At 38.7% G+C, this 20160-nt stretch overlaps 1 protein-coding gene across 2 annotated transcripts in view; it reads right to left on the bottom strand.

The window, feature by feature from the left end:
• Nucleotides 1-1695: 1695 nt before the first annotated feature.
• Nucleotides 1696-20160, bottom strand: part of PAX3 (paired box 3) — a 130218-nt gene continuing 111753 nt past the window's right edge. For both annotated transcript variants that reach the window (XM_020795492.3, XM_020795494.3), the window contains exons 8-9: nucleotides 5277-5523; nucleotides 1696-3173 (exon numbers count right to left, since the gene is read on the bottom strand). In XM_020795492.3, coding sequence (XP_020651151.1) covers nucleotides 3139-3173; nucleotides 5277-5523 — 282 coding nt within the window. In that variant the 3' untranslated portion in view covers nucleotides 1696-3138. The remainder of the gene's footprint in view (nucleotides 3174-5276; nucleotides 5524-20160) is intronic.

Genomic DNA, 20160 nt, shown 5'->3' with positions numbered 1-20160 from the left:
CTTTTGAGCATATTCTTTCACCATGATAAAAGCTTGGTGGAGGAAATATATCCTCAAATTTCCCATGGTTGTCTATATCTCCCTGAGAGGGGTAAATCAATACAGTGGGGTCTCTACTTAAGAACTTAATCCGTATTGGAAGGTGGTTCTCAAGTTGAAAAGTTCTTATGTTGAATCTGCATTTCCCATAGGAATGCATTGAAAACCATTTAATCCGTATCTGCTCTTTTCCGTCCATAGAAACTACAGTGGAACCTCTACTTAAGAACTTGATCCGTTTTGGAATGGTGTTCTTAATTTGAAACGTTCTTAAGTTGAAGCAAAATTTCCCATAGGAATGGACTGAAAACCAATTAATCCGTTCTGGCTGTTTTTTTGTTATGTAGAGGTGCGTTCGTACATTGAAGCATTAGTTCCCATAGGAACTAATGCAAAGCTGGTTAATACGTACTCTACCACTAGGGGGAGAATTTTTTTTAACCTAAGATGACCTAAGGTTAAAAAAAGAGCAGGAAAGTTTTTTTCCTGTTCTTATCTTGGATTTCTGTTCTCAAGTAGAAGCAAAATTTAGCAAATGGAGCTGTTCTTAAGTTGGATTGTTCTTAAGTAGGGACGTTCTTAAGTAGAGACCCCACTGTATGGTGTTGCTGGGAATCCTAGTAACACAACAATCCAAACAGAGGGTATTAAGAATCTCCTTCCTCTTAAAATGGCACTTCTCTTTAAACTGCAGGCAAACAAAAGAATACAATACAGTAAGTGCACCAACTGAAGGAAAAAAGGAAATTCAATGCTAAAGCGAGAAGATCCTAGCTTCAGAGTGTGCGTTCACTATGGAGGAGTGAGAAGGATATCTGCCTGAAACCCAAAAGAGCCCTGCCAGTTGGTATAACCTGCAGGACTATCAGGCAGTTGGTCGGTCGGTTGGTGGTTCATTTGTTCCTTCTTTTCTTGACTTAACACCACTGTGTAAAGCACCTTTTAAATCAAGGGTGGGAAACATATAACTCATGGAGCCCACCAGTACCCCGTAAATTAAGAAAATGAAAAAAGATTGGCTCTGAAATTCCCCTTCTGCCCTCTAAGACAGTGGTCCCCAACCTTAGGCCTCCAGATGTTCTTGGACTTCAGCTCCCAGAAATCCTGGCCAGCAGAGGTGGTGGTGAAGGCTTCTGGGATTTGTAGTCCAAGAACATCTGGAGGCCCAAGGTTGGAGACCACTGCTCTAAGAGACGTAGTGGACATTTTTTTCACATTTTGTTAGCCTCCCAGAACCTCTAGGGCCTCCTGTACCTCATAATTAATTCTTTGCATTGTTCACTGCAGGATTATTTATTTATTTATTTATTTATTTATTTATTTATTTACTTACTTACTTACTTACTTACTTACTTACTTACTTACTTACTTTGGGTCCTTATAGCGGGATAAAATCAGCTAATAAATTACACACACACACTTTGTGAGAGATGTGTGTTTCGATAGTGGGTGTGGCCATTCAAGATCTAGGGGTGGGCATGTGAGGCCCTTGCAAGTAACTCCTGGAGAGCAAGCATCACAATCAAAATTGAGATTGCTATATTCTAGAAACCCTAAAAACTCCAAAAAACATAATTTTCTGTGCAAGTCAGTTGTCGATGCTGTATCATGCAACTCATACAATTCAGGACCAAAAGCAAAAAGAATGCTTGGCAAGTTTTTATAGCTGTTTATTAATTATAAATAGTAAATATTTACTGCATTTTTATATGAGACTTTTTTTTACAACACATGTGTTGTTGGTAGAGGCTGCAACAGAAAGTTATTGTTTCTTTTGTTCCATCACCCTTTAAGACCAATGTGTGAACTAATCTCTGTACTATTACCCTAGACTTACTCACTATTTTCACTGGGTTGAATGCTAAAAGGAATGTATCTGTGCCCTACCTCGTTCATTGTTCCAAGAATAAAGTAAAATAAATAACACTGCCTGCCATCTTCCTGCCCCTCCTAATATTTCAAAACAAAAATTTATTGACATTTGAAAATGTCACAACACAAAATGTATGTAAACGTTGGTTTCTATTGTTTTTTCCCCATAGATTGGATGCCACTGTATAATTTAAAGTTACATGACAGTTACAAAGGCAGAGTGATTTATGTCCTGTATTTTGCTAAAAAATAATGTAAACATAATTTTTTAAAAAATTGTATTGTCTTTCCCTAAAGTCGCCTGCTGAACTAATGAACCGCAGGCCACCTATAGAGACCATGACACCTCAGCATATTAAAAGAGTGAATTATGTACTGTAAAAATAAAAGTACCTGGAAAAATATAACTTTGATTCTATATATAATGCCTTGGATGTTACCAAAGCTTGGTGAGGTATGACATATTGCACATTGTTAAGCAGTCATTGAAATCAAAAGTATTCTGTATTTTTGCTTTTTTCTTCCAGGAGGTAACATCGAATAGGAAAATTTCACATACAAACAACCTTGCAAAACTTTTCTTCATGATACACTTTCTCATTTGCTGTAAGGAAGGAGGGGGGAAACTTCCATGTGACATTTATCAACAACATGATTACAAAGAACAAGAAGATAACCAATAATTTACTGTATTTCTGGAAGTCTTCAAACATCTAGTCTAGCTTCCTACAGACCTTAACATTTCCTTTTGAGGTCAGTTTCCAGTGTGTAAAACAATGTTCTCCTGGCCATGCTTTACAAACCAAGCAAAGCGGCATTTCATGTAAAAAAAAAAATGAGTGTGTAGGAGTCAGTTGCCACAATACAGAACATGGCATCCAAATTAATTCATGGCTCTCTGTCAACCTAAAATTGGAATGTATATTTCAGCTCAGCAGTTTGAAACACACTGTCATTTGTAAAAGGAGGAAAGGAAAAGAATTACACATCAGTGCTGAACCGTGCTGCATTTTATTTGGGTGCTTGGTCATAGTCTTTGTCTTCTGAGCTGCTTTACTCCAAACTTCTTACTGAAAGGATTGATTGGTGAAAAGAACTTAACGGTCCTGTTATCTCTAGCATGATCACTTCATTCTAGGCTGCAGCTGGATGAGAGGATCACTCCATTCCAAATATTGGAGCTAGACCAGGAACAAGACTGGTTTTCACTTGAAGTGGACAGTTCATCTATGCAATATCTGGCTTCAGATAATGAAAGGCACCTGTTAAAAAAAATGCAAAAGAAGCTTTTAAAGTCATGCTGTGACAACCTCACAGCAAGGGGCAGTGTCAACTACAGGTTGACATTGTCATATTTAATACTGATGTATCAAAGGAAAGGGACTAATATTTTTATTCTTAGACAAGTTTGACAAAACTCTCTGTATCTGGGATTATATAGTATAATGATTCTTGAGCTGACCTCATTAAAAACATGTGTTTCTAATAGTGGAATGCCAGTGGTTATTTCATTTTGGACAACCCCTCTGTTTTACCTAATGGCAATCAGGTTTCATGTCTCAACAATTAATAACATCAAGATGTTGTTGACATCACTTTAGAAAATAATTATGCAGCAAAAATCTTGCTGGAACAATCTACCAGCTTAGCAGCGAACGTAGCTCTACTACTATGAAAGGAAGAGAATCCATTTGATTTAGAAGCACTCTTGACCTTCCTGCATTTCTACTACAAACATGTATGTCTTGTTTTGTTACTAAAGATGTATGCACCACTTTTAATAGAGAAAATATGCCCCTTTCACCAGCTTGCGGGTGGGTGTAATGGTCTGAGAAATCTGATGACCCTACTAAAGTTTAATCAGCGCTGCTAAACGTTTTTCCAACAGTATTGCTTGAGACAATTTTCCTCTCCAGAACACATGGAATTGAGTGACAGTCCATAAGTTAACATTAACATCTCTTGAGGTCTGAGACGATGTCACACTCTACATGGAAACTGTGCATTTGCTAAAGGCCTTGCTTCAAAGTAGAATTAACTTTACAATGGGATATGCTGTATGGTAGGGAAATGGAAATACCTGTATATTTTCACCTATCTCTCACTGATGACTTTCTAGGGAATGGTGCTGAGCCTAGAGAAGCTTGCTAATGGATAGGTAGTCAACGTTTGGATTAAGGGGCTATTAGATGTGCCCTCATTATAACTGTGCAATGTAGACTATTATAATTTCTATTCTACAAACATGGAATGGAGGATGAATGATACTTGTCTGGCTCAGAGATGGGAAAGTTTTTATGGTGTTTTTTGGGAATACAACTCCCCGTACACTTGGGCCAATCTGGCCAATGGCCAAGCTGGCTGAAATAGTGGCCCGGGCAGTGGTTAGTCTACTAAATGGGTGGGGTATGAGTTTAAACGAACAAACAAACAAATAGTGTGGCAGTGTAGTCCAGGAGGGTAATGGTTCTTATTTTGGTTTGGCCAATAGATGGGTGTGAACTTGGGTTCTGCAGGTCAGAACTGATTTTTAATGAATTTTCTGATGAAATGTTTAAAATAAACCAGCATAAAATCTAATATTTTTCCTAAAACTAATACCCTGATCTGGATCAGTCCCTTACAAAGATTTCTACCCAAGCCTACAAAGCATAAAATATCAATAAAACACTAATACCAGAAGTTACAATATTAATAGAAGAAGATTGGGGAGCATTGTGCAAGAATCCTATGAGCATGTGAAGTCAATCTCCAAAGGTCACTGTTATTGTTGCCTGTCTTAGCAACTGAAATTATTAGACTGTGGAAAGAAAAAAAAATCTATAGAACACCAATACTGTGTGAAGCTTGCCCTGCATCTTTATAGCCCTACCCTTTTTGCTGCACAAATTCCATCATGGATCTGGTGTGCTCAAATGTGACTTAAACATAAGCCTTTGTAGTATTGCCCTCTGATGCCAGATCAGGGTGGGGGAATCCTTACTCTCAGAGCTTCTCCAGCTCTCAAAGCCCCCAATGCCAACTGTTTGGGCAGAAACAAAGAAGCAAAACACCCTTATGCCCACTAGGAGACACAGGGACAATTTTTCCATTTCCCCCGTCCCATCTGATCTGAAACACCTGGAACTGATGTTCCATTATTTCTATTAAAAAAAAACAACAACCCTGCCCCTTGGGCCTATGACAATTTCAGGGGAAGCATTGAAACATTTCCCCCTGAACCCAAAAATAATGTTGTGATGGTGATGGTGATGACGACGACAACAACAACAATGGTGATGATGATTATGTCTGGCTCCCAAATCTTTGAAAGCTGCATCCAAGAATTGGATTTTACATAGATGTCAACATGACCTGATACTCACTTTGTCCATATTGTCCGTACTGATATCCTGTGACAGGGTCCATACTATAACCAGTGGTGCTGTATGTCGGTGGGCAGTAAGACTGGGATGTAGGCAGACTATCTAAACTTTTCATATGATCTAATCTTTGACTGCAGCTAGCTGAGACTGTAGTGGTTGGTTCTAAGCCCCCAGTTAATGGTGACAAAGCATAGTCAGTTTGGGGCTGATGAGGTACACCGCCATGATTAGTTAAAAGGCCCATTACCTAAAACAAAAAGGAAGATGTGGGGGAAAAGGTTAGTAAGCATGAAAATCCATACTTCAAGCAATATGCAAGAGGACTGAAGCTGATGGTTTCCTCTCCTTATATCATTGATTACTTGCTTTTCCCCTGCCAACTCCAACATGAAATAGAACTAACAAATGCCTAAAAAGTAACTTCCAGCTGATATTCCTGCTCAACCTCCAATGCAACCCTAACCCATCTCGTATAGCATATGATAATGCCTCTTTCTTTGTTGTTCTTAGATGTCTAACTGTATGTAACCATGGTTTTACTCATTTTAAGCAGCATGGATTGGAAACACATAAGCCACAACTAGATTCATTGCAGTTATATTTAAGCCATTTTTGTGCTTAAATAGAATACCAAGATTGGCCTAACTCATACTCAGATGGTATGTTTACATCCGAAAGCATATTCTCAACCACCTCAATCATGTTAGAGTGGATACCATTTCTTAGACAGATCTCCTGTATGGAGAATTAGTGCACGGAAATCACCGCAGAGGGAGACCACAGCTGCGATACAAGGATATCTGCAAGCAGGATCTGAAGGCCTTAGGAATGGACCCCAACAGATGGGAAACCTTGACATATGAGAGTTCAGCCTGGAGGAACATGGTACATCATGGCCTCTCCCATTTTGAAGAGACACTTGTTCATCAGGCCGAGGCAAAGAGGCAGTCCCGAAACCAGCCAAATCAAGGAGCTGGACAGGGGACAGATTGGATTTGTCTTCAGTGTGGAAGGGATTGTCACTCTCGAATTGGCCTCATCAGCCACACTAGACTTTGTTCCAAGTCCTCGATACAGAGCACGTTACCATATTCTCTTGAAACTGAAGGGTGGCTAATCTAATTTCTTAGACAGCAAGCCAACTCAGTGGATTTGGAAGTAATACAAAGAAGTTGTCTTGGTAGCTCTAACCATATATTGAATTAGAAACATATTCAAAAGGACATAGCTGTCAAGATAAGTCACCAGAAAACAGAAAGTCTCTCATCAAGCATATGGTCAGTGCTAGTTGTGTAAAACTTTATGCAGTGCCAACATACAAACACATACCATTTTATCTTTGTTGCTCAGGCAGCAGTCCTGGGTATTCTACTGCTATGTATTCACTAAGGCTTTCACGGCCGGGATCTAATGGTTGTTGTGAGTTTTTTGGGCTCTTTGGCCATGTTCTGAAGGTTGTTCTTCCTAGTGCTGTCCTCTGAAGATGCTGGCCACAGACACTGGCGAAACGTTAGGAAGAACAACCTTCAGAACATGGCCAAAGAGCCCGAAAAACCCACAACAACCATTATTCTATTTCTTGTTCAGTATTTATTTTGCTGCAAAAAATGTATCATACATGACACAGTTTATAGAATGAGATCATGGAAAGCAACTTGAAAAAGTAATTAGTTATAGTTAGTTACTATTATCCTTAATAGTACTGTTTAGTCACCATTAATGACAAAAAGTACCATTTGTAGCATATAATGAAAATGAAGTGCTTCATCCATAACAACTCTTTCACTGAAAGTCCTGAGTAATGAGCAGACATATGAACTCACTCCATGGGCTTTTCTTTCTTTTATACCCCTTTTCCTAAAATGTACTGCCTTGTATTTCAGGACGGTGCCCCCACCCCGATCACAGGCCATTTATAAATACAATTAAAAGAAAAGCAAGCACTGGAAGTCATTGCTTAATTTCTGTTACATAACAGTACTTCCCTACACCTGCCCCATCCTTTAGTCAAGGCAAGGATGACGCAAGATCATCTACTACTCCCTTATGCTTAACCAATGCACATTTGCAGTTCATTTCTCTGACCACTGCAGTAGCTATTTACAAGGAAAGGCTAATAAAATGATGTTTTCCTTGTGTGCTAATTAGCCATTCATGATGGAGCCCTTTGTTTAACCCAGATGGCAGCAACATTGACAGTCCCCTGATCAGTATGATCCTTCCCTTGGAAGTTCCTTTTTGTTGCAAAGTGAAAGTAGCAGGTACAATGAACGCCTGTGTGTTTTGTTCTTTATGCTGAAACAAAATACTGTACAGTACCTAAATAGGAGTGAACAAAGTGTCTCTCTCCAGATGTTGTTAGACTGCAAATCTCATGATCCCTCACTAATAGCTATCAGAATGGGTTCCTATTAGCCATAGCTTCCTACTAGCCGTAGATAGGCCCAAAACAAAGTGCTGGTTATGGCCTATAAAGCCCTTTGTGGCTTGGGTCCAAGCTATTGAACAGACTGTAACTCTCCATATAAACCTCCTTGAGTCTTAAGATCATCCAGGGAGGTCCTTTTTTTTCAGTCCCATCACTTTTATAGATTCATTTGACAGGGAACCAAGAGCAGTTCTTGTCAATGGCTGCAGTCAGGTTTGATTATACTGATTATAATAATCTTAGGACCACAGAGCCAAAAGAGATCGTATGGATCATCGAGTCCAACCCGTGTCAAGAAGATACAGTGGGAATCAAACTCCCAGCCTCTGGCTCCACCTAAACTGAGCTATCCCACAGTTCCTTGTGGAATACTCAGCACCGTGAGGCTAGGCTGGCCCTTTCTCTCCTCTATATTTGGTGGCAATTTAAAGTTTTTTTTCCAGCAAGCTTCTAGTGTTTAATATCTAATTTTAACATGGCTAGTTGTCCTATGTTATTTGCCGACATAACCTTTTAAATGCAATTTGTAAGTCTTTTGTATTTGTTAATTTGTTTTTATGTAGTTTTAATATTTTAAATTGTTTTTGTATGATTTTTTAATTTGTGTCCTTTTTTAAATGGATACTTAAGAAAGGCAGAGAGAAAGGCAGCATAAAAGTGCACTAAATAAAATTAAAGTAAAATTAATATTGTCTTCCTTTGCACATGTCACAGCCTCCTCCTTCTACTTTTAAAAAGATTTCATTAAAAACCTTATTCAAAACAAGAAGTGTGCCTGCAGTCACTTTCAACTTTAATCTATCTTTCTTTCCAAAAAAAAAAACACAAAAAACCCACAGCACATTTGTGACAGCACTATGGCACACGGAAGGAGGTGGATGAAGAAAACTGGCCACCAGAGCTCTTTATCCCAGTATGTAGAATAATGTAGTCCCAAAGTTTTAGACACTAACAGGACTAATAAAACTACTGAAAATTATTATACATGGTTTTGTGGCATATTAGAAAATAAGACGTCTATTACAGTGTAACCTTGATGGATTTTGCTCCTACGCCCTGGTTTTTTCCCATAACCATAGCTAAAATTTTGAACCAGACTATGAGTGTCCTGCATAGTTACGAGAAAAATGAGCAAAATTCAATTGAATAGGTTCCACATCTTCCACCAATAAATAAATATTCATAAAAACAGGGACAGGCAGTCTGGGTTCATCACCTCTCTCTCTCTCTCTCTCTGTCTGTCTGTCTCTGTCTCACACACACACACACACACACACACACACACCCATAGTGATCAACTAGAGATTGGGAATATGTTTCTGGACTACAATAACACCCAGAATCCCAGTACCAGTAGAGTCAATGGCCACACTGGCTTTGGAATTCTGGGATCTATAGTCCATCCCCCCACCCCCCAAAAAAGAAGCTCACATGCTTACTGTCTCCTCTCTGGACCTTGTGCCTCCTCGAGAGCTTTAAAATCATTCTTGCAAAGAATATGTTCCAAAGAAATGGCTATGACTGTACATATTGAGAACAGCTGAACATTTTGGAGGACATGTGGCAATTATATCATAGAATCATAGACTCACATAATAATTAATTGGAAGGGGCCTATAAGCCATTGAGTCCAACCCGCTGCTCAGTGCAGGAAGCCAAATCAAAGCAGATCTGACAGGTGGTTGTCTAATTTTCTCTCAGATGCCTCCATTCCCAAGACAACATACATGTGAGCTACCAAACAACCTCCCTGAAATTTGGGGGAGGGGGTGGAGGTGGAGGAGAGGATCCATATAAGCCATTTTATAAATTACCATATTTTCCCATCTAGATCTTATAAATAAATAGACCACCTTATAGTTAAGGTAAATATCAAGATGTTTCTTACTCTGGAGCTGCCGCATTTCCATGCTACCACCAGAGTGCACTTGGCAGTCCACTGCAATATCTCAGAATGCAAATAGGATATCATGGCTATGTACAATTTGACACAATTGGACCACAGCACTCTAGGTTGCACTGCAAGAGGTTCTGAGGCATATTGATCAAGCCACACATGGCTTCAGTGGCCCTTCTGAGAGTTGCCATGTTTCAGGCTTTTTTCAGGCTTTTTGGGGACAGACATTTGGCCCATAAGGGATGTGCATGAACTTCTTCTCCGAAGAAGTCTAAGTCATGTTTTAGCCTACAATAATTGTACAAAAAAGCTATGGGTAAAATCCTAGTATCATGAAGCACTCATTCACTTCAGCAAAGGATGGCGCTTTTCTCTACTATTCTTTCATTTTATTCTAACTTTCTCCAGAATTCAGATTTCAATTCCTGTGGATAGCAACATTCACTAAAATTCTTGATGTTCATTGCTACATATACATATTTTGCCAGTTCATGAAAAAGTAAGGCAAATTAGGTATATTTATGTTTGCTTGCTTTTGATAGTCATTTATATCAAATATAGCTGCTGTCTAATGTATCCATCTACTGTTCATCTTTGAGGATGGGGAAAATATTATTAAATCAGAACCAAAATTGTCATCTCAGAAATACCTACAAAGACTTGCTGTAGTTGATTAGTATCTAGATAATTAGATTTTGGGCTCTTTCTCTTTGAAGGCTGCAAGGGAAGCAGCCTAAAGGCAGAAACTCTGTCTTATGGTATGTGTCATGACCTTATAGCACCAGAACAAGGAGTGACTGGAAGGGCATGACAGGCTTCCACCTAATCACTTTGTTAGAAAAGCTATTTAAGGACTTATTCTGGGACTGGCTGAGCATTTCTGTTTCTCATAGGTTGTAGAGCAGAACTTGGAAACATTACTTACCTTTCAGCCAGCACAGCTACTATATTTATGTATACATACTGTAATCCAAAAAGGTAACCTATACAAGCTGCATACGCCCTCCAAAGTATACTTATCCAGAAGAAGTTACAAAAAGAAGTATTGAAGAAAAACGTTGTAACTTCTGCCTGTTGGTGGAAGCCAAAGCAATTTTCTTGAATATTGTTTTTAGTCACTCCTACAAGTATACATATACTGGAAAGTGTGACTAACAAACTATAGATTAACAATTAATTGCATACCTCAAACAGATCCAGAAAAACCTTGACTGAAGGGCTATTTAATTCTCATTATTTGTTTATATACCCATAGGGAGTATACATATGCTCGGATATGCTGGCTAGGGGACTCTCAGAATTGTAGCCAAAAAGTAACTTCTCCAAACTGTGTGTACACTATAGCATGTTAAATATTGAACATTTCATCTCAAGCTTTTGCTGATGTAAACAGAAGTGCAGTCAAAGTTGCTTCTGGTACAGTTTTCATGAAGCATCTTTCCTCACAATTTGGTTTATTTTGCAAACATAGCTAAAGTTAAACTGCTTTTTGAATGTCCCTAAAATATAGTAGTTGGACTGCTGTTTTATCTTCTCCGTCGCCATGTGTTAGCACACAATTTTAGAAGATTCTCTGAAAGGATTAAAATATTGTTTTGGTTTCATTGTACAGTGTGTTTTTTTATTATTATTTATTTCTTATTATGTGAATTATACATTTTTTTCATTTACCCACTTCAGGCTTCTAAATAGGAATGGTAAGAGGGAAAATGAAAATGAAACATATACAAAGACACACACTTTTAAGTTGTTCAGGAAATTAAGCAGCATCTATTAAATAATTTCAGAAAACCATTTAAAAACAGTTCAAAGTGCAGTCAAATTCTGGTCATTCCCCTCCCATGGACTCCATTCAGCTCTCTCTTGCCCACTTGCATAAGATTTGGCTGACCCAGGGATCTTGCTCAGCTGTGTCCCACTCCCTCCAGGGCACAAAGCAAATGTCTTTCCTCCCACTGAAGTCAAAGATCAAACTCTCTAGTTCGAGCCACATGTTTGATGCGATTAAAGCGTAAGAGGGAAAATAAAGTATTTCCGATGTCACATATAATTTCAAGATTTTTTTTTTCATGAGAAATACAATACAAGTCCTTTACTAGTGTGTCCCCTTTGAGTCTATACCACCAATGACCATGGTTTATTATGCACAATTCCATTTTAAGCATATATAATTCCCAAAGCATTACTGTTTACCTGCCTTCTTTCAGTCATCCAGAGGATACAGTGGGAGTGTTACCTGTATTGTCAGCAGATTTAGCACGTTATACCAAACAAGTAATTTTAATTAGACTGAAACCACTCATTTGTATTTGTTTTCAACACCTTTCAAAGACAGAGCTTTTAGTCTATCAGCATATCAGAAAAGAGCAAGGTTTTCTGGCACTTTTGAGACTAAGAACTTTGACTTTCTTTCTTTCTTTCTTTCTTTCTTTCTTTCTTTCTTTCTTTCTTTCTTTCTTTCTTTCTTTTCTTTCTTTCTTTCTTTCTTTCTTTCTTTCTTTCTTTCTTTCTTTGCTGTAGACATGCTTCCACTCCCTACTCTCCAAAAAGTCTCTTGTGGATGAAAAGGCTGTTGTAGTGGGAACATATTATGCAGGATTTGGTCCTGGATAGTTTCATTCTTCTTTGTCAAAATATTTATCCTCTATATTTCAGCCATCTCTCTCAGAATATACTGTGTATTCCAGTTTCTGCCTTAAATATAGTATTCAGAGTACTAGACTTAGTAATGAATGCAGTGGAAAGCAGGGAAAATCCAATATTATACAGGTATGTTGCAGTTTCCAGTAATAACAAGCTCGTCTGGAATGAAGCATGGATCCTTTTCCCCAAGAGCTAAAAATCTGACCCTCTGTATTTAAGGAGAGGTGCATTATAAAAGCTTAAATATAGTTAAGCAACATCTGGCCTATTATTATCAAGTTATTATAGACAAGCCATCTATTTTCAACAATGTGTAAATCTTATTAAACTCAGAAAAAAATATTTCATTTAATGCAATGCAATGCCACTTATTATGACTGGTATTAGAGCCACTTGGACTTACCATAGGCATCATAAAATCCTCACATGTTTTAATTCATTTACGCATGCCTTTCATTTAATATGCTCTGTAACCATGTCTGCAATTAATATGATTTATGAGAGACAAACATGCGCTATATTTTGGGCTAGAATTAAACATTTCTTCTCCCCCTTCCTCTTGATTGAAAGATATAATGAAACAGCACAAAGAAAATGGTTGGCTGTTAACATATTAAGTTGAACCGACAGGATGATGAGTAAACTTTAGTGGAGTTAATGATATCCTCTTATCTGACCCTGACACATTTGCAGCATGTAATTTACAGAAGCACTGTCCAGGGAATCTTGACAAATGCTCCTAACAATGTCAGGGCACTGTTCCATTCTAATGTAAAACAGATGTGGGTCAGATACCCTCATTCATCACTACACTGAACATTTCAAACTGCTGCTAAGATGGATGGCATTACCTGCTGTGAACTCTTTTTCACTAGGAAACCCACCACCTCATTCCACCCACTGCAAGAGAGATTTCCACATCCCCCCACTCACTTCAGAAAAGCTCACATTCTGTCATTCACCCCATTGATTTCTGAGGGATTTAAAACACGTGCCAAAAAGAGCAGCCTTTAAAGTGACAATCTCACCTCAGTTAGGTGGCCCAAGGCAAGCCTTTATCTCTCAGCCTCAGCAACATTCACCAACACCCTCCCCCACACCTTTCCACTTGCAAGATGGGATAATAACACTTATGCCACAACCACTGACATGATTATCATTGTGATTAGAGCTATAATATATGTAAAAACCCCACAACACTCACAATGCACTATAAAAGTATCTCTTCTTCTTTGGATCATCATTTGTTGATACCATAGACTGTCTGAGTCTTTACATGGGGAGAGTCCCTCCTCACTCTTCAATGACCTTGTGGAGTTATTCAGTTGTGGTGTGGAAGGCAACTTTATCTAAGGCACACCCACATCACCTTTTATGATGGATAGTCTACTACTGGAAAGGTTGCAAAACTACAACCCACCTTTTGAAGGTGTCTGTCCTCTGTTTGAACACCTGTCCCACCTAAGTCTATTTTCTGGGGCAAATAACTTATTTTTAATAGGGATTTGGACTTGGGGCTTGGAACTCAAGACTTGGTACAAAAGACTCAAACTTTGAACTCAGACCCAAAGATGTTGCCAACATCTCTGGAAGCAGACTCATTGTGGTCTATTTCAGCATAAGGAAGGAAGGAAGGAAGGAAGGAAGGAAGGAAGGAAGGGTGGACGGACGGACGGACGGACAAAAACAGAATGGGGGATTATAATCTCCAGGTTTAAAAGGCAGGTACCTGCAAATGCCAGATGCAGGGGAGGGGTATCAGGGGACAGATATCTAGTTGTCTCGTGTGCTCCCAGAGGCATCTGATGAGGCCACTGTGAGATACAGGAAGCTGGACTAGATGGGCCCTTGGCCTGGTCCAGCAGGGCTCTTCTTATTTCTTATGGCAGCATAGAATAACACATACGTATACAATACATATATATTGATTTATTTTTCTTTTATTGAGTAAACCCTCCTGTACAGGACAAGACATTGTAATCCTCAGAATTATATACTGTTGCAAGAAACACATTGAAACCTACAATATAGACATTCTGGTATGATGTCACCTGAAGAACAATAACACCTACTGTTTAATGGAATGAGGAAGCCTTATGCATAGGCTTGAAGGCTTACTGTGCTCTGGCTGGAAAGCTCAGTAAATCTGAATACAGTACCTGATTGTAGAGTCAGGGGGTTGGAGTTCAATTTTCTACCGTGTCTCTGAAGAGCAAGCCTTTATAGCCTTGGGCAAGTTGCAGTCCCGAAGAAGGGAATGATGTACCACTTCTGAGTACTTTATGTCAAATCTGAAGGTCCAAAGCTGTTTGAAGCTCTGGTGAAGTAGCAGGCATTGCAGCTTCCACATGGAATCTCACCACCTTCCTGAAAGCTGGTATCAGCTGGAAACTTTCCCATATGAACACTAGCTTGGGATGTCCCAGTTCATTGTGTGCTTGTCTCATGTGCTCCCAGAGGCATCTGGTGGGGCCGCTGTCAGATACAGGAAGCTGGACTAGATGGGCCCTTGGCTTGATCCAGCAGGGCTCTTCTTATGTTCTTATCTGTTCAAAACAGATCTATTCTAGTTCTCACAAGGCTTTATTTTTTTATGGTTGCTATTGCTGTTGTATAGCAATGCTGCTGAAACAGGCTAATACGGCCATCTCCTTAAAACCATTGCAAGCCAGTTTATTGTATTATTGTCGCTATGTGCCAGAAGGTTGTTTTTTCAGGAGAAACCTAGGAATAAATTACCTCCAAAAGGCCTTATTGTGAATCACTGTGCTCACACCTTGCACCATAAAGGCTATGGCTTTCTTTATTCAGTTAATCTTATGATTGGTCTTCTTCTTTGCCTTATTGCTTTCTACTTTTCCCAGCATTACTTACTTTTTCCAAGTCATGTCTTCTTGATACATTAAGAACAATAGCTTCAGTTTAGTCATTTCAGCTTCTAGTAAGAGTTTTGGTTTGATATAGAGTCCTTCTGTTTGTCTTTCTGAAGGACTATGGTACTATATTTGTCAATTAGGGCCAAGTAATACATAAAACAGAGGCAACAAATCATAAGTAAAAGGGTTCTCTTTCCCCACCTACAACCAGTATAATTCTTTAAAAATATTCAGTAATTTTCACTTTGGCATGTGAAATCTGTTGCTTAACTACTATAGAAGATAAGCACCTTACTAAATGGTATGTGACAAAAGGAAGACAACTATGACTTGACTTTTGAACATTCCACTAAAGTTAATGGAATTCGCTTTGACTGGGCTAAAACATATCTGAAAACCTTCACTTGTCAGTGATTGTCAACAGTCAGTGATGGTGTTTCTGAATCTGAAATATCTGTTCACCTCATGGTGTGCACTTCTAATAGTAAAAAGCAAAGTGTGCTGCCTACATACTGCTCCACAGCACCTAAAGCACTCTTGGGGTGATTTACAAGTTAATTATGCACACTACACATTGCCCTGCTGCCTCCATTGAGCTGGCTCATTTTATCAACCTCAAAAGGATGAAAGGCCTTCTGGGAGTTGCAGTACAAAAATACTTGAGTAACCCAAGGTTAAGAACCAGTGATTTAGGCACCTGAGACAGAAATATCAAAGTCAGAAAGTAAATTCAATCAATATGTATGTCTTCACAGTTTTCATCTGTTTCAAAATGTCATTCAAAATTATTTACATGAGACAGTCTCACTATTCGGCCTAATGGTAAAGCAATCTACGACGAAGATTTCTTAAAACTACACAAGATATGTTAGTATAGGGTAAATAGCTAAGGGTTTTTTTTTCAGTCCTATGATATCCCAAATATTAAACTATCTTAGAGTATTATATAAGCCAGTCTGATACCCCTCATCCACTTTTGCTTAGGGAAAGATGCTATTATAATCACTGTCCTTACCCTAGTAAAGTGGCTTTCTATCCCTATGCAGCCCCAGGAGGCCAAAATGTGGAACCCTAGAGGTCTCACATCCCCATTTTTCATTTAAAAAAAAAAGGATTTAAAATTTCCCTTGTGCCTTCTTATTGAGTGAAGCAATCTTGCCAAGTTTTAAGCCCCTCAATCACTTCTAGGGACTCCCACACAAGTGATGTTTCAAATACATAAATAATAATTATTATTATTAAAAATGCATTTCTGGCCTATAGAGTATGGTCGGAAGCATTTCACTGATGGAATGGCTGCAGCCTTCAAGGCTTCAGGGATGGACATACGTGCCTCTCAGACCTCTGGACGTTGCTCGTCCCATAGTGCAACACATGAATATTTTGATTCAGAATTGACCTGTGAGATCAGAAGTGCTCTGGCACTTTGAAACTTAGCTGCTCTGTCCTTTAACTTTTCCGTGTCGGCTGCATTTGTCAAAAGAAACATACTATATAATACTACAGTCCAATTTGCAAGAAAACAACAACAGCCCAGTCAAAATGTGCACAGAAAGACATAGTACGAAGAGCTGATATAACATATAGTTTACATTATTCCTCATTAATCACAACTCCAACAAGATAGTTTTGTTTTAAAATACCTTTGAGTGGAAGACAAGCTGAAGGCTTTGTTTGTTTTAAGCCAATATAGACAGCCCTTGACATTACACCTTGACACCATTCATCACTCCTTTGTTCCTGTAACAATCACTGTCTGTGACAGAAGAACTCTCATTGGCATCAAGTGATAATGAACAAAGCAGACAACAGAGGAATATTCAATCAACCTGATGAGAAATGCAGGCTGGCTGCTCTGTGTTTGAAAGGATGAAGCATAGAGAAGGAGTGGCCATATCGATTAGACAACTCTAAATGTCTTGAGCTAAGTCTCTGTTTCTCAGTCTATTGGCCCAAATGTAGGATACTTGTCTCAGAACTGTTTCAGATGAGACATTTACCAGGCTCTCTTCATAGGCTGCTCTCAACACATGATTCGTACTGTCTAAACTCAACAGAATCAATGGTCTGTTCCACTTTGTGCAAAAGTTATCAGATAAGAAAATTTTAAAGGATTTGCCCCCAAGCATCCCTTGAGGTACCACTCAAAGGCAGTTCATGGGGGAAGACAGTAAATCTCATTCCTTCTTTGTTCCTCATCTCATTCCTTCTTCAGAAACACATCTACCTATAGTTCCCCAAGAGTTGTAGGACTGGTCAGTCTGTTGGTTTTTACCCAGCTCTTCCACCACTGACTTTCACAAATGACACAGTTCTCCTTTAGTCTAGCTAGGGGAGAATATTTGACCCTCAAGCTATTTTGGGTTGTGATGCCTACAGTCTCTTACATGTGCCAATCAGCCAGTTTTCCCCACTATGATAAAATGTGTTCTACTTCTGTTTTACATATAGTGGCCAGAATCTTATTCATGGATAAGTTTTGCATAACTTGCTCCAGCTAACTGACAAGTTCCTGGGGCACATTTCAGTTGTGTTTTTGATCTTGTGTTTGACTGCACAATGGAGGGCTTGATCACACCTGCCCAAAGAACACCAGTTATGCCCATTTTGAAGATAGTTTCATAATTTTCCATTCACATGTCTCACAGCCAACATTGATTCATTTGCCCCAGTAAGTGGCTTATTTTCCCCTCACCAGGAAAATGGTTTTAAATTGTACTGATGATGAATCACTTCACTTATCATTTCATTATGTGTGAATGTTGCTGTCAATTTATTTCCTTTGCAAAGGGTTCAGGTTTATGGGCATTGTGGCCACTTCATGGCTACTGTGCTTCTACCCCTTTAAAACCAATAAGGGATATCAGTAAGCCACTTGTTTTGGTTAATAGTGGGTGCTACAAGTGAAAAGAACATGAATACATTGCTCAGACGGAGTCAGCTGGAAGGAGAGAGACTCCCACCCTCCTCAGTGGATGAAAGAGGGCATGAGAGACATTTCCTCTTTGAATTATAAAGAGATTTAGCATTAACTCTCTGTCTTTTTTTTAAAAAAAACTGCTCTTCACGATACGCTTCCTCCTTCTGATGCTGTGCAAAAGGGAAAAGAAAAACAAAACCCAAAAACTGAGAGGGAGAGATATGCAGGAAAATAAAAGAAAGGGGAATGAGTAAGTAAAGGAGGGAAGGGAAAAGGGGAGAAGGAGGAGAGAAGACACGTACTGCTCTGTTGCTCTACCGATATATCACTTTGGTTATTTAAAAAAAAAAAAGGAAAAGGAAGGGCCTGATTACTCCAAAAAACAGTAAAGAAAATGGATTAATACAAAATTAAAGAGCACTGTGGTCTGCTATAATGGTTCAAATAGAAAGAAATGAATTGATGCAGTTCAAAACAATGTGAACACTCCTGCTAACATATATACTATGTGACTGCTGAAAAAATGTATTGGTACAACAGAGGAACAAGAAGAATCAGTATAAATGGGGTTCTTTTCTCACATGTGATTGAGCCCTCGGATGTACACCAGCAATTCCCTGCAGCAACTTATGTAAACCTTACCTGAAAGCATTTATTGATAAACATGCATTTCATTATATAAACTAGCATAAGCAAACATTGTATGAATTTCTGTCATTCTTCATGCTTTTCCTATTTTTTCGGTAACTCATACAGTGGCCACCTTGGTTGAAAATAATATACTGAACAGAAAAAGAGAACTTGCTGGTGCAGCATCCAGGTAAGTACTATGGAGATGTCAATATTCTTTTATTTCCACTGCATTGTTTTCCTGTTTAAAAGACACACACAGGCAAAAACAGAAACACAGACAAACTGAGTGAGTCAGAGAGAGAGAGAGAGAGAGGTATTTACATCCCCCTCCCTGAGGAAACAGTGAAAGATTAAAATACAGTTTTCATCAGGGAAACATCACAGGGAGAAAGGATTAAATATTCTCATCTCCCCTTGCCACAGTTTTAAACAAAATAATAGGTCTCCACAGTTGTGGTGTAGGACAAAGAGGAAAAATAAGCAATGGAACATCCAGCCACAAATCTTCCATGTAAGATAAAACTTGGTTCTCAAACATTCATTTTTTTGAAAAGCACAAGGAAAAGGCATGTTAAGTTTCTTCTTTTAAAATAAAAACAAAAATGGAAACAGTTCATAAGGTGAAACACATTTAAGAAGTCTCTTGGAATTGTGCCAGAAAGAAAGCAGGTGATTTATGAAAATGTTTCCCCCGCCAGAAACAACATAAAAATAGGATGGGCCACCATCTATTTGTCAAGAACTAAATCAGAAGGGAATTCGGCAGATTTACAGCAAGTGAGAAGCTTTCTTGTGAATTCTGAAACAAGATGTTGTCCCTCCTATTGCCATAAATTCAGCTTATACTATATATGTCATACTCCTGTGGTGTTTGACAGCTAGACTTAATAAATGGAAAGGATCACACTGAGATAAAGAAAAAATGGGGAGGCACGGGGTCTTGCGAGCACATTGTTGCATACGGACAACCGCAACTTCACTTCCTGGCTTCTCCTGTTCAAAGGGCCCGATACAAGTGTACACAATCTGCTCCTGAGAGCCAGGGAAGCACATCACTAGTACTACCAGCCGGAAGACCTCAGGGTAGACCAACATTTTTTTTAAAAGGTACCTTTCTATGTTCCTATCTCTTAACTAGAGCCTGAAATAGTTGTTTTTTTAGAGTATAACTTCCAGATTTCATCAACATGTACCTTTTCACTTTTTGAGTCATTTAGCAGCTTTCAACAAGGACAAAAAGCAAAAACAAAACAAAAGGAAAAGCATTATAGCACTCTGTGGTGTGATACACTTTGACCTTGTGACACACTTAAACACATGGATGAATCCAATGAAGTGGATTGTAATCGAGGAAAGTTCACAGGTAAATGAACTTTTGTTGATCTTATCAGTGTCACAATATTTGTGTTTTTGTCTTTGTTTACAAATATTTGATTGATTGATTGATTGATTGATTGATTGATTGATTGATTGATTGATTGATTGAT

The sequence above is a fragment of the Pogona vitticeps genome, chromosome 3 (genome assembly GCF_051106095.1).
Source record: "Pogona vitticeps strain Pit_001003342236 chromosome 3, PviZW2.1, whole genome shotgun sequence".
Classification (NCBI taxonomy): domain Eukaryota; kingdom Metazoa; phylum Chordata; class Lepidosauria; order Squamata; family Agamidae; genus Pogona; species Pogona vitticeps.
This window is presented reverse-complemented; position numbering and strand designations above follow the sequence as displayed.